Below are 13,973 nucleotides of genomic sequence, written 5' to 3'. Positions count from 1 at the left end.
GATTAACTTAATATTTCTTCATTACAAGTCCTTACATAACAGATCTTTCACCCTATGGCCAAGAGGGAAAAGCTGCTTGCAAACTATGTTGCTGAAGAAAGGGTAATGAGAGCTTGGAGACGCAACTTGGCATTTCTCTGGAGTACCAGTGTAATCTCTAGGGCATTTATTTACACATCAGATTTGTATTCCCTTAAGCATAGACAAAACACGGCTTTGGCAAAGGCAGTTCAAGTGAGCAGCCAAAGCCCACTGCAGGTGCTGGACTACGAGTGCTATTAACAGTTGGCTTTTGATGCAAAAACATGGACAATAAGGAACATCTTGTTGCATGCCTGGAGTAGCTAGGACAGGGAAGAAATGCAAAGCAAAAGAAGGGAACAGAGTGGAGCAATTCGGCTGATGCCCTCAGGGCAGTGGGCTGGACCATGCTGGGTTGGATTGAACTGTTCAATGCCAGGCTGGACCACACTGTCCCAGGAGGAACCATGCAGTGCCAGGCTGGACCATACCAGGCTAGACTGTGCAGTGTTGGGGTGGACCATGCAGTGTTGTGCTGGACAATGCATTGCCAAGCTGGACCATGCAGTACTGGGCTGTGTCTTGCAGTGCCCAGGCTGGAACATGCTGCTCCAGGCTGGACCATGCTGGGCTGGGCTGGATGGCTGTATTGTGCAGTGCCAGGTAGCACCATGCAGTGCCAGGTAGTACCGTGCAGTGCTGGTATGGACTGGGCAGTGCCAGGTACCACCAGGCAGTGCCAGGTAGTCCCATGCAGTGGTGCAGTGCCGATCTGGACTGAGCAGTGCCAGGCAGTACTGTGCAATGCTGCTCTGTACTGTGCAGTGCTAGGTACTCCCATGCAGTGGCAGGTAGTCCCATGCAATGCTCGTCTGGACTGTGCAGTGCCAGGCAGCACTGTTCAGTGCCAGGCAGCACCGTGCAATGTTGGTCTGTACCAAGCAGTGCCACGCCGCACCGTGCAGGGCCAGGTAGCACCATGCAGCGCCAGGTAGCACCGTGCAGCGCCAGGTAGCACCGTGCAATGTTGGTCTGTACCAAGCAGTGCCAGGTGGCACTGTGCAGGGCCAGACAGCACCGTGCACTGCCAGGCAGCACCATGCAGGACCACGCAGCACCGTGCAGTGCCAGGCAGCACCGTGCAGTGCCAGGTGGCACCGTGCAGTGCCAGGTAGCACCGTGCAGCGCCAGGCAGCACCGTGCAATGCTGGTCTGGACCAAGCAGTGCCAGACAGCACCAAGCAGTGCCAGGTAGCACCATGCAGTGCCAGGCAACACTATGCAGTGCCAGGTAGCACCGTGCAGCGCCAGGTAGCACCGTGCACTGTTGGTCTGTACCAAGCAGTGCCAGGTAGCACCATGCAGTGCCAGGCAACACTATGCAGTGCCAGACAGCACCATGCAGTGCCAGGCAGCACCATGCAGTGCCAGGCAGCACCGTGCACTGTTGGTCTGTACCAAGCAGTGCCAGACAGCACCATGCAGTGCCAGGCAACACTATGCAGTGCCAGACAGCACCATGCAGTGCCAGGTAGCACCGTGCACTGTTGGTCTGTACCAAGCAGTGCCAGGCAGCACCGTGCAGTGCCAGGCAGCACCGTGCAGCGCCAGGTCTGGCCCGCGCTGCTCCGGGGCCGCCCGAACCCGGCGGGGCCCCGCGGAGCCGGGGGGCAGCTCGTTCGCCTTCCCCGCCCGCCCCGCGGGGTCCCGCCCTGGCGCCGCGGCCAATGAGAGCGCTTCCAATTTGCATATTTGCATATCATTTGCATGCCGGCGGCCACATAAGCCGCGGCGGGCGCGGGGCAGCGGCAGCGCGACCGTCCCTGTGCGACCGGGTCGCTGCTTCGCACTGCTGCTTCTCCTCCCTCCTCTTCTGCAGCCCTCCCGAAACTGCCTTTTTAGTTATTTACTTTGCCTACTTTCTTTCATCTCCTTTTGTTTTGTTTTTTAACTCCCGCGCCGAAAACTTTTTTTTATTTACTTTTTTTTTTTTTCCTACTCCGAAGCGCCAGGGGAGCGAGCCGAGGAGGCGACATGGGGCGGGCGGCGCTGCTGGCGGCTCTCTGCCTCTGCCTGCGCTGGGTGCCCGCGCCGTGCACGGCCTCGGCACACGGTGAGTGAGATCCCGGTCCCGCTCCCGGACCCGCTCCTGGTCTCGCTCCTGGTCCCGGCGGGGCCAGCACCGCGGAGGGGAAGGGGATGCTGTGAGCTCGGGGCATCCTCGTAAGGGAGATGCCCCGGGGAGAGGTGGCCCCGAGGGTCCCTTGCCCTCGGGTGACATCCTTGGGGAATGCCATCCCCATTCTGTGGGAGCCCCTCGTCCCTATTCCCTCTGTCCTAGGTGCATGGGGGCTGTGGGGTGGGAAACCCACGCGTGTCCAAGGCAAGTGAGTTTTGTTGTGGTAACACTCCAGGTTGCGATAAATGCCTTTAATGCTCCAGCATCTACTGGGGGAAAAAAAGCTAACAGAGGGGTATTCCTAGCAGTGCCTGCGTATATGTGCTTATATATACATTGCTATGTCTGTGCTGTTCTACCTGTATGTGTTTGTAGGCATCCCCCCAGGATATAGAAGTTGGGACAGCTACCCTGGCGACTAGTAAATGCTCCGTGCTGCTCTCTTGGTTAATCTGCAAGGGGTTTGCAGATTTAGCAAGTGAAGGGTTTGGTTGCAATAGTCCTCTACTCCTTAAATTTATGATAGCAGGGCCCTGTCAAGGTCTTGCTCTTCTAGACATTGCATGTGAGAGATTAGTGTATCTTTAAAAGTCCACACCATGAGAGGAAAAGGTGGATGTATCTGTTATAGCCACAAAGTGAAACTCAAATGGCAAATAGGAGCCTGCTATGTGTGTGTTTTTTCTCTCTTATTTTTTCCCTTTCTGTGGATGCCTCTGTTATTTCCTTTCTGTATAGAGATGCTGCAGGGAAGTACTTGGCAGTGAGAGGACAGGGTGCTAGGGTGCAGCCAAAGGAATGTCTGCTCATATTAAGTTCTATCTTGTGCCATCAAAAGTGATTTTCATCAGGGTATCCACATCTCATAAAGCAAAGTAACTCTTTCTGAGCAAGCTTTCATCCCTCTAGGAATAGCTTTGCTATGGTGACTTTCTAATGAATGTGTTAGTTCTCCATAGGAAGAGGCTATATGAGAACAGGTGGTGTGACCATCCTGAAACTGTCTAAGCCTTGACTCTCACACTATTTCTTGCTCATCATAGTAAAAATATGTTTTTGAAACCATGGAAAAAACATTACACAACTCTCCAGGAATCCAGAATCCTTCACAAACAACATTGAAAAAAAAAATCTAGGTGCAGATAACATTGGTGTTCCAGGAAAAGATAACATTTCTGGGAATGCATGCTGTTCTCTATTTTTACCAGCGTAAATCCAGAGTGAGGAGCTGCAGCGGAGCGGCCCCGCCGCGCGCTGGCCGCGTGCGACGGAGCTGCGAGAGCGGCCGCGCGCGGGCCGCGCTCCCGAGGCGCAGCGGAGGTGAGGCGAGGGGCCCTGCCGCGGGAAAGCCCGCTGGAATTCCCTCGGAATGTCCGGGGTACTCGCGCTCCTCATGCCTCGCTTGGTCCTTACAGCGTCGACGCCGATCGCGTCTTGCTGCCTCGGGCTAATTCCAGATGCTGCAGAGGGTCTGGCGGATGGGGAGAGATGTGCTGTTGGGTTGAGTGAGCTGCAGGGCTCCCAGCTGCAGCTGAGCAAGCACGTGCTGCTCCGGGAGCCCTCGGACGTGGGGCAGCACCTGCGCGTGCCGGGCAGAGCAGGGCTTTGCTCCTGCCACCGTCTGCGGGGCTCCAGCAGGCAGGGCTCCTCCGATCAGCATCTGTCAGCTTTGGCCCCACCACTTCATCGCAGCTCTTGGTCTTCCCAGCAGCACTTCCAGCCTGGGAAGTGTGGGAGAACTTGGGCTTGGGGCTGCACCGTTAAGGAATACATAGACAAACGGGAGCCTGAGTTTCTTTCACAGCAAAGTTAAACAATAACCTGACTTGTGGGGTAGGTTTTTACGGGGTTGCAACATGGTAGCCTGGTTTCAGTTTCTGCTATAGATCAAATTAAGCGATAATGCTTTCTGCGATATAGTGCCTTTATTACAGCTGTCCGAGGCTTGCTCCAGGAATGCAGTGCAACGGACGCGTTCCCATCCCTCCGGTTATCAGCTGGAGGGCGAGCTGGTTCGGTTAGCTCCACCTGGGTCTGTAAATGTTTGATTTCATGTGCCGATGTGCGCCTGTGGGCTCCCGTTTACACGGGCAAGCAGTCCTGGTGTTTGCTGCACTTGGCTAATGGCATTCTCATTTCTGTGTAAATAGCGTGAGGAAACTTCTGTTTGGCAAAGCTTCCCCGTTAATCCACGAGTAAATCAGGTGCACTGATTTTGGCAACCGCGTTATGATGATTTTTGGCTGCCTGTGCCTGAAGCTGGCACTTTAATTTTTGCTTAATATTCCAGATGCTGTTATTCCTCAGAATTCAAGTTTTCCACTAATGATAAAGTTTCTTCCATAAAAAATAACTGCAAAGTTGCCTTAGACTTCCCATGAAGGAAATTTGAGGCTGAAATCCCTTCTTGATTAGTGTGTAAACTTGTATTTATACTGTGTCAGAATGCTTGAAGTCAGTGGTATTCTTTCCAAATTGGTAGGAGTTTCCAATTTAATGGGGTTTCACAAACTGCAGGTCTGGAGCAGAGTGTATTATTTGGCTAAAATAGGAAAATTCTAGTACTGAATTTTCCCAGAATCTAGGTATTTTATTAGCACTTTCTTCAGAGTTCCAAGATTTTAGAGTATATTTGCAATTATAGGACGGCTTTTCAGAAGATAGGAGTTTAGATTATTTAGGTAGAGGTTTGAGAAAAGCATCACAAAGTTTGCAGAATGTGATAAAATGACAGAATTTGGCAAGAGAGTCTATCTGCTGTCATAAATACCAGCTGGAAAGCTGGATATCCCTTTCAGGCCACCTTTGCTTTAGGCCAGAAAACTTTATTTTATACAGGAGCTGTATTTGCAACTGTGTGTCTGGACGTTCTTTGCAACACAGAGCACATGCCTTAATGCCTCTGCTGCACTAAGCTCTGGAAAGTGTGATTTTTAGCAAAAGCACAGATTTGTTTTGTCTATGCGTTTAAGCCCCCAGATCTGTTTCCCTTCAAGGTCTTGTTTAGAAATAGAGTTACATTCTTCTCTCTAAAGCTACTAAAACATTTTAATACAGCCCCTTGGTTTTCTTTAAACCTGATGTTTTTTATATGTCTACATTACTTCAAAGCAGAAGTAAATTCTAAGTTAGTATCCACCGTTCAGAGACCTGCTAAAGACCCTCTGTCTGTGGGTTTCGCTGTTTTAACTAACTTGTGATAAAACACATCTTTAATTTAGCGGAGATGAGTGCATGCCCAGACAACCTCTGTATTTCTTCGGCCTTGTGTAAGACTGCAGGAATGAAACCCACCACCATAACATTTGCCTGGAAAATTAGAACGTGATTCATGAGGATTCCTCATTTTAAATCCATGAGGAAAAATTCCGTGACAGAACTTTATGCATGACACAGTCTGGGTCTCAATTATTGTCTTAATGAGACCAAAACATTACTTCTAAGTGCGTATATGGAGTTGGCAAATGTGAGCTTTCTGAAAGCATACACTGCTGCAGTTTTAAAGCATGGCATATGTACATATCAGTATGCATGCATGGTGAGTGCATATACATTATTACTTCTGAATGGTATATCTGAAGTTAAATCTGCAAATGGTAGGAGATTATGCGGTTTGCATGCAGCACACTCTCATTTTACAATGCGAGATGCAGACAAATTATCTTGCGCTGTGGCCCAGAATTTGTAAAGCTAAATACAAGAAAACTTTTGAGGACAGACAGCTTCTCAATTAACACATTGTTAGGAGGCAGTGTCAGTAACCAGCCCCAGCACAGGTATGCTTCGGTCATCAGGAGGGTGTCCTGCTGCTGGGCAGCGAGCACGGGGGGCCATCAGACACTTTCTGCAAGCCTAAGAGATGCTAATCGTAATTTCTTCTGACTCTAATTCCTTCTGTGGCAAAGCCAAAGGAGCAGGTGGCCTTCTGCCATTTCCCTGACTTAGGGGCTGTTGCTTTGCAGCAGCTGCTTTCACAGAGGTGCCTGCATTTCAGTGCTGAGTGAATCGCTCCTATGCCCTAAATCCCAGCCAAAGTTCTTACAAGACTGAGGCACATTAATATTTGCAAAGTGCCACTTTACTGCAGCTTCTCCCCATTAATGACATACGATTCCAAGTTTAGATTTGGGATATAGAAATAAGCCTGCGGCCAACCTAAGAAAGAGGGAGAGCCTGAGCTATTTGCGCATTATAGCATGTATCTTTTAATGAAAACACACAATGAGATCTGTCTCATCAATTTAATTTAGATTTTAGGTGATTATCAAATAGGTTTAATTGAGAAGGCAAATAATTCTTGAATCTGAAGTAGTATAACAAGTGAGCAAGTGGACTGTTCTTGTTCACCTTCCTGTGTGGGACAGAAACACACATAATTGAAAGTCCTTGTCCTGTACACTTTACAGGTGAAAGCTGTTGTTGTTTTAAGATGTTACAGATTCATTACTGGCTGAATATTAAATAGGTTATATTTAACCAACAACTAATGAGCTTGCAGGTCTTACCTTTTTTTTTTTTCTGTCTGAAAAAAGGAAAATTGTAATTCATTTCAGAAAAGGGTTTTGCACTTTCGATGAGGAAATGAAGTTTGGAATGTAAAAAAAATACAAAAAAAGGGCAATTTGTTTTGTGAGACACCTAGGGTCATCCTCGGATGAGCATCAGTCGCGGGCCAAGCAAGCAATCTGGTAGCAGATTTGTGTGTTTTCAGTAGGTAAGGTGTTATTTTCACTTTCTGCATGTCTGGATGGGGATAAGAAACAAACAAAATGTTTTGGTGGTGCTGTAAACTGCACATGCTCTTGGAGCAGAGGAGACAGAGATGGGGCCCATGCTGCAATAGCCCCAATGGACCAACCACCCAGCTGCAGTGAGGGTCCAAGCCAGTGGTGAGCTCCATCAGTTCACCTCGAGCCTATGCGTAAGCTTTGCGTTTGGCAGGTCCCCATGGGCTCAGGCCACTTTAAGCAACTCATGGATAGGCTATTTTTGTTGCTTGTTTTTTTTTTTGTTTGTTTGTTTTTGTGTTTGTGCATGCAGGAGCATCTCACCTTGTACCTCTACGATGTTGCATGTGATGGCTCTGAGCCATTGGCTGAGGTGTCCTTAGGAGCTTGTGAAACCTTAGAGGGGAGGATGCCAGAAAGCAACACCGAGCAGGGCACGGTTGGCCCAGGTTCAGCTGCACTTGGAAAACAGGAGATCAGTATTTGCTAAGTGGAAGTTGCTGAAGCAGGACCTGGTTTCAGAAAGCATTGGAGTGAATGCCTAAGTCCATCGTTAATTACAGGTTCTGCTGAAGAGAGGTGCTTACCTGTTGAATCAGACCTAAAAAGAGGAGGCATTTAGGTTTCCTTCCAGACAAAGAACTCAGCAAGCAGAAAAATCTGAAGTCAGTAACAAAAAGAGCAATTTATATTTTGAATGTGGAAGGTCGAGCGGGTGCACTGAGAAATAAGTGATCCTTTCAGGCACAGCCCACCACGTGCTGTGTTGCATAATATTTCCCTACTCTGGATTCAAAACTTCTTCAGACAGGGGAAGATTCCTCTCAAAACCTGATTATTAGATGAGCTGAGATAATACTGCCTTCAAAACACAGATTTCTGCTTTGCTAGCTCAGTCAACTTCCCTTAAAGTGCTTTTGATATTCTTACCTGCTGTTTTCTGGTATTCTGTAAGAAAACTGTGTGTTTACAGCTGTTACCTCTGATGGACTGCAACTAAAAAAGAGCCTTGTTGAGGAGTGATTAGTGCTGAAGGGATGTGGAGAATGTGCCACTGAAATGTATTGTAGTGTGGCAGGAACTTACTGCTTTCCCACATATATGACAGCACTCGGGTATAGCTTTCTGTAACACTTTGGTGATTCACAGGCTTCCTATTAATAATACAGTAGAGAAAATACTGACTCCTGAGTTGAAATTATATGTATCTGACAGCTGACCAGGCTCTCCCTGTTTCAGCAGAATTAGGACATTAGGGTGGGAGCAGCTTTCACACCGTTTTCCTTTTTACATAGCCTTTTCCTTTTTATATAGGTGCAAATGGAGCACTGAGGCAAATGAAAACCAAATGCCCATTTCTTCCCTGTTTTCTGATGCTTTTCCAACATAATGCCAGTGATGGTTCTTCACTTACTGTCAGTCTTCCTGTAGCAGAACTGTTTGCCTTAATACTTCTAAAACCCCAATCTCTCTTTCCTATGGTCTTGCACTGCAGAAGCTGAGAAGAACTTTGAGGGAATTGAGAGCAAGTTTTCCTTGAGGACAGCCAAGGAGCCTGACGAGGACTCCTGCTACCTGGTTCCTGGGCAGGTGGAAACCCTGGCACACTGCAACTTCAACTACACCAGTAAAACCTTCGTGGTGATCCATGGATGGACGGTAAGAAGGAAGGGGAGAGATCTCCCTCCTAGGAATATCCGCATTCCTGGTGGGCAGTGTTAGGTGTCTTAGCAGATGTGCCTTGTTTACCAATAAATATTGCTATATATATATATATTTAATTATTTTTTGAACAAGGTGACAGGGATGTATGAAAGCTGGGTCCCAAAGCTGGTGAGCGCTCTGTACAAGAGGGAACCTGACTCCAACGTCATTGTGGTTGACTGGCTCACTCGGGCTCAGCAGCACTACCCGGTGTCTGCTGCCTACACTAAGCTGGTGGGACAGGATGTCGCTACGTTCATTGACTGGATGGAGGTAAGAGGTGCAGTCACATGTGCCACACAATACACACACATATATATAATGTCCGAGGAGACAAAGCACCAGTGATGCAGCTACAGGCTCCCATAGGATAGATGAGGTTGAGCTGCCTTAGACCGTGCTTTGCTGGACTGATAAAATCCTGGGTTTCCTTCTGTGGCTGTTTCCACACAAGAAGGCCCTTGATATAAGAGCCTGAAGATTTTCACCTTGTGGTCTGCGAAGCCCTCTGGATCCACACATTGTTGCTCAAGGCTCTGTGAGAGTAGCTCTGAAAGACACATTCCAATAGATTATACAGCAACCAGCACATGCTCTCTTCACTTGGAAGTCTGTCCTGCCTTTGGGGAGTACTTAGGGGATCCAGAAATTGGTGTGTGTCAGGGGAAACCTGGAAAGCTTTGATAGAATACAGCACTACATCTACTTCAGTAAAAAAAAGTATTCATGGATATTTGTCCTGTGTTCTGCCCTTAATTCTGCATTCATTTCTGCATAGATTTTTGTCTTAAGTTAGTTACTCAAATTAGGTAAAACAGAATGATGCTAACTGTATTTAGTGGGTTTTTTGTTTGTTTGTTCGTTTGTTTTTCTCTACTCTTGTCTACAATTAACAGGGGAAATTCCCCCCTCCTTTTTTTTCCTTTTTTTTTCTGATAACATTCTTCTCCCAACCCAGCATCTTTGCATCTCTTGATGTTGTCAGACTTGAATTCAAACTTTTTTAAGAAAGCTTTCTTCCCCAGGAGGAAATTGAGTACCCTGTCAACAACGTCCACTTGCTGGGGTACAGCCTGGGTGCTCATGCAGCCGGGATTGCTGGGAGTCTGACCAAGAAGAAGGTCAACAGAATTACCGGTGAGAAAACCTGCCTATTCCTTCCAGAGGCTGAAATGTTGCTTTCCTCCAGGAGGTCAGCAGAATAATTGTTGCTTGTTGGCAGTGCTTAGGCTATATGTTCATTCTGCCCTCAATCAGTGTGGCTGATAGTTTGTATAGTGGAATGGGAAAAGCTTGAGAGCAGAGAACGAAGCTGGTGGGTGAGAAATCTCAATTTCCTTGTGCACTGGAAATGAGCGAGTAGGCAGGGAGTCAGTAACCTCGAGGAGAAACCAGCTGGGGGGATGTGACAGAAGCTGGGCAGACCCATGGCTCATAGAAGGTTGCTGCCTCGTGCAGCACAAGAACTCCAGCTAGCTGTTTTTGAGCCAGAAGCCACCTCTTCACACCGGTGGGGTTGGCCCAAGCAAACAGGGTCCTCCTGCAGTGGGTGTCCTACCTGCAGGGCTCTTGGCCAACAGCTGCTTCCACAAGGTATACCAGCATACCAGCTCAAGGAGACCATGCACAAATAACCAGAATCAGAATGCAGATCCACTGCAGATTACTAAACAAAAACCCTCAGGATGGTCTTACCTGAGTGCTGGTCCCATTGGAGCTGTACAGGGAGGTCACATCCCGTGGGGACAGCTCTATGTGCAGCCGTGTCCCAGGCGTGTTGTCCTGACAGGAGGGCTCATGCAGTAACAGAAGATGCTTGTGGCTGTTTGATGAATGTAGGTTTTTATTTTCTGGCAGAATAGCAGTGAATGTTTTTGATGCTACAGTGTCGCTGGAAGTTGGAAGCGTACCACAGTGTTCCCGTCCCCTTCAGGCGTGCAAACTCATTTATGTTCCCTGCTTGTCCCCCTGGCAGAGAGCTAGCGGCAAAACATTTTCCACACTTCAGACACTTCAAACGGAAATGTTTTACAACTTAAGATGTGCATGCCTTGACAAGGCAGAATAACACTGAGAAAATATTTATTACCTAGTTTCTCCCATTTACTATAAACACTACAGCCCTGGAGAAGTTAATTCTGCATTTTTTGAACATATGTTTACATATACCTTCCTAAAAAAAAAGTGACAGCATTTTAAGTTAGGGTGTTTGATCCTCCTGCATGCACGAATGTTACTTAAATGAGCCCACTGCAGCAACACCATTTAAGAAAAACTCCAGCCCAGTCGCAGAGTTTGGTATTTTGGCAGGCTGCCATCTCAGTGCTGTTCTTGTGGCTTCCTCGTGAAGGTCTGGATCCTGCTGGTCCCACTTTTGAGTACGCCGACGCGCCCACGCGCCTCTCCCCGGACGACGCGGACTTCGTGGACGTCCTGCACACCTACACGCGGGGCTCTCCGGATCGCAGCATCGGCATCCAGAAGCCGGTCGGACACATCGACATCTATCCCAACGGGGGAGGTTTCCAACCGGGTTGCAACTTGGGAGAGGCTCTTCGTCTGATTGCAGAAAAGGGTTTTGCTGGTAAGACTGCTTCGCAGCAAGCAGGGTAGGACCTAGAGAGGGATCCTCAGTAGCACTTGGGCTTCCTGCTAGCAGGGATCCTCTGAAGAGACACAAGAAATTGTTCTTCTAGGGTCCTTTAAGACTCTCCATATAAATCCCAGTTTTGGAACAGAGACTTTTGCCCACTGATGACATCGCTGACATTTTTATGTCATTACTTTTATACACATTCATACCCATGTATACACAAACATATGAATAAAATATTATATATAATGTGTGTTTCTTTTTCTTTGAAGATGTGGATCAGCTAGTGAAATGCTCTCATGAACGGTCCATTCACCTCTTCATCGACTCCCTCCTTTACGAAGAGAAGCCCAGCATGGCTTATCGGTGCAACACGAAGGAGGCCTTTGAGAAGGGCCTCTGCCTGAGCTGCCGGAAGAACCGCTGCAACAATTTGGGGTATAAGGTCAACAGAGTGAGGACGAAGAGAAACACCAAAATGTACTTGAAGACTCGTGCGCAGATGCCCTATAAAGGTAGGTCCTGCCTGATTACTGGTGAGCAAGAGTGGTGGTTGTGTTCAGATCCATGTAGGAGCAGGTCTGTGCTCCAGATGATAATGCTTCTTGATGCCTGGAATGCCTTTGGTGCCTGGATGTTGCTACAAAGAGCAGCTAAAAGCAGCCTTTGAAAAGCAGTGTGACTTTATTTATAGCATGGAATTTGTTGTGTGGAAGATGAAGAGGGAAACGTTTTGTAACAAACTTTTAAAGTGACAAAATGAGAAGATGATTTACTGTGCAGCTGGGACTGTGACTGCACTTGGAACAAATGAGTCCTCTGAATTTTTCCAGTACTTTTTTCCTCCATGAGTTTTTCCTCCTGCTGGGGAAACAATCAATGAAACTCAGCCTCATGAGTAACTTAAGATGTGCAGCTGTCAGACTCTTGCCCTTCATACTGCCTCTGGCCAGAGAAGCACCATCCCTTACACTGAAATCTCACAGCACTTCTTGATTTCCACTGCAACAGTGGCAGGTTTTCTGAGAAAGATAGTGACAAAACTGGAAAGCTTCCAGGATAGAGAAATAACTATTAAGTTGTGCTTTCTTTTTATTTTTTTTCTGTTTTTCTCTGTCTTTGACTGTGCCACATGGCCTTGTTGCCTGTATTGTGAGCAGAGAGGAACGGTGTGATGGCCCAGTAATCAGACGGGAAAATTCTTGCAGAGTTGGGGGAGATGCAAGAATAGTCTTCTGTTGGCATTTGGCACTTAATCTGCAGTGTCACGAGGTTGAATTTACTTTACCAAGCTCCTGTATGAGGAGAAGGACACAGTTCATTTGATTCAAATTACGTCATGCACATTTACAACAGGTTTGAAGGCCATCCTGCAGACTCCGTGTTTACTGAGTTTCCACTCAGCTAGACATTAAGTTTAGTTACAAGCATTGCAAAGATTTTCAGCTATGAGGTCTTTGCCTCCAAAATTTTACCTCCTCAGAAAACTATTTCTCTGTATATCCACAAACATCCTCAGTGTAGTGGGGCTATCATATTCCAGACTAGGATTTGCACAGGGGTGTTTTTTAAGTGTTTAGTCCTTAGTATTATCTCTTTGGAGCTCTCAGCTTTTTCATAATAACCTTTTCTTTTGTGTTCTTCCTCCAGTCTTTCATTACCAGGTCAAGATCCATTTCTTTGGGAAGACGAATACGACCAAGACAAACCAGCCTTTCCTGATCTCTTTGTATGGCACTCAGGATGAGAGTGAGAACATTGCTTTCACACTGTAAGTAGCAACAGAAAACACTGCAGTGCGACTGATGCCCCCGTGTTATGCTACCCCACTGCTGTGTCCAGCGCAAATCTCTTAAAGCCCTGGTTGATAATTTTGTTTTTCTAGCTCCAGCTATGGAAATCTGTCCTTGCAGGTTTCCAGGCTTGGATCTTGTCAGTGATCAAAGACATTGCCACTTTTCTCCTTTTTAAGCTGTTGTGCCATGCTCCCGCTGTGTTAAAGCTGCTTAAAATCAGAATGTGACCTGGAATTTTCGCTTGATCCATTGACTAGAAATAGAGAAGAGTTTTTTTCCTTTCCCACTTGAAGTACATAAAGTCCTGTGTTTCACAATTTTTCCCCTTCATTTCCTTTTTTTTTTTTTTTTTTTTTTTTTGTTCCTACATAACTCCCATCCCACCAATCTTTCCATAGCTCACTTTTAATATTACCTGTTAGTCTTGTTGGCTCTTACAGTCTTTGCAATAGTTCCCACCTCTTTGTGTTTTTTTTCCCTCCTCACAGGCCTGAGGTTTCTTCAAACAAGACATTCTCCTTCCTGATTTACACAGAAGTAGATATTGGTGACCTGCTCATGCTAAAGCTGCAGTGGGAGAAAGACACTTTCTTCAGCTGGTCTGACTGGTGGACTCCTTTTACATTTGACATCCAGAGAGTCAGAGTAAAGTCAGGAGAAACTCAGAAAAAGTAACTCGTTTTCATTGTCTCAAAGTATTGGTTTTAATTGCTCTTTTTTTTTTTTTTCCCTTTTTTTCCTGAGAGTGTGGGATAAAACATGACAAGCAATTACAAATGGGTGCAGCACTGACAGTGAAATCTTCCGTGGCACTAAAGCCATATTTACCTCAGCTGGGTTTGCAGTTGCTTTGTTCCCCTGGGATCTGCAGTCTGTAATTTTACTCCCACGGGATTCATTTGCATCCCACCATCTGATGTGTTTCAGGTTAATTATAGTATACTGGAGGACCT

The 13,973-nt window shown here is 47.0% G+C and overlaps 1 protein-coding gene across 1 annotated transcript; it reads left to right on the top strand.

Annotated features, from left to right (window-relative positions):
* The first annotated feature begins 1,998 nt into the window (after positions 1-1,998).
* On the top strand, positions 1,999-13,733 carry LPL (lipoprotein lipase). Its single transcript, XM_088530403.1, has 8 exons — positions 1,999-2,134; positions 8,423-8,586; positions 8,725-8,904; positions 9,657-9,768; positions 10,982-11,215; positions 11,497-11,739; positions 12,875-12,995; positions 13,509-13,733. The coding sequence occupies exons 1-8, from the start codon at positions 2,056-2,058 to the stop codon at positions 13,693-13,695; spliced, it is 1,320 nt and encodes a 439-aa protein (XP_088386529.1). The 5' UTR covers positions 1,999-2,055; the 3' UTR covers positions 13,696-13,733.
* The last annotated feature ends 240 nt before the right edge of the window (positions 13,734-13,973 follow it).

The sequence above is a fragment of the Tinamus guttatus genome, unplaced genomic scaffold (genome assembly GCF_059628265.1).
Source record: "Tinamus guttatus ecotype Peru unplaced genomic scaffold, ASM5962826v1 Tinamus_guttatus_pri_ptg000372l, whole genome shotgun sequence".
NCBI lineage: Eukaryota > Metazoa > Chordata > Aves > Tinamiformes > Tinamidae > Tinamus > Tinamus guttatus.
The sequence above is the reverse complement of the archived record's forward strand: the minus strand, read 5'-3'. Positions and strand labels throughout refer to the sequence as shown.

Excerpts from the sequence above, each read along its gene's own strand:
- LPL (XM_088530403.1), top strand. The coding sequence starts at position 2,056 with ATGGGGCGGGCGGCGCTGCTGGCGGCTCTCTGCCTCTGCCTGCGCTGG. Across the intron at positions 2,135-8,422 it reads GTGCACGGCCTCGGCACACG|AAGCTGAGAAGAACTTTGAG; the intron begins GTGAGTGAGATC and ends CTTGCACTGCAG. Across the intron at positions 8,905-9,656 it reads CGTTCATTGACTGGATGGAG|GAGGAAATTGAGTACCCTGT; the intron begins GTAAGAGGTGCA and ends TTTCTTCCCCAG.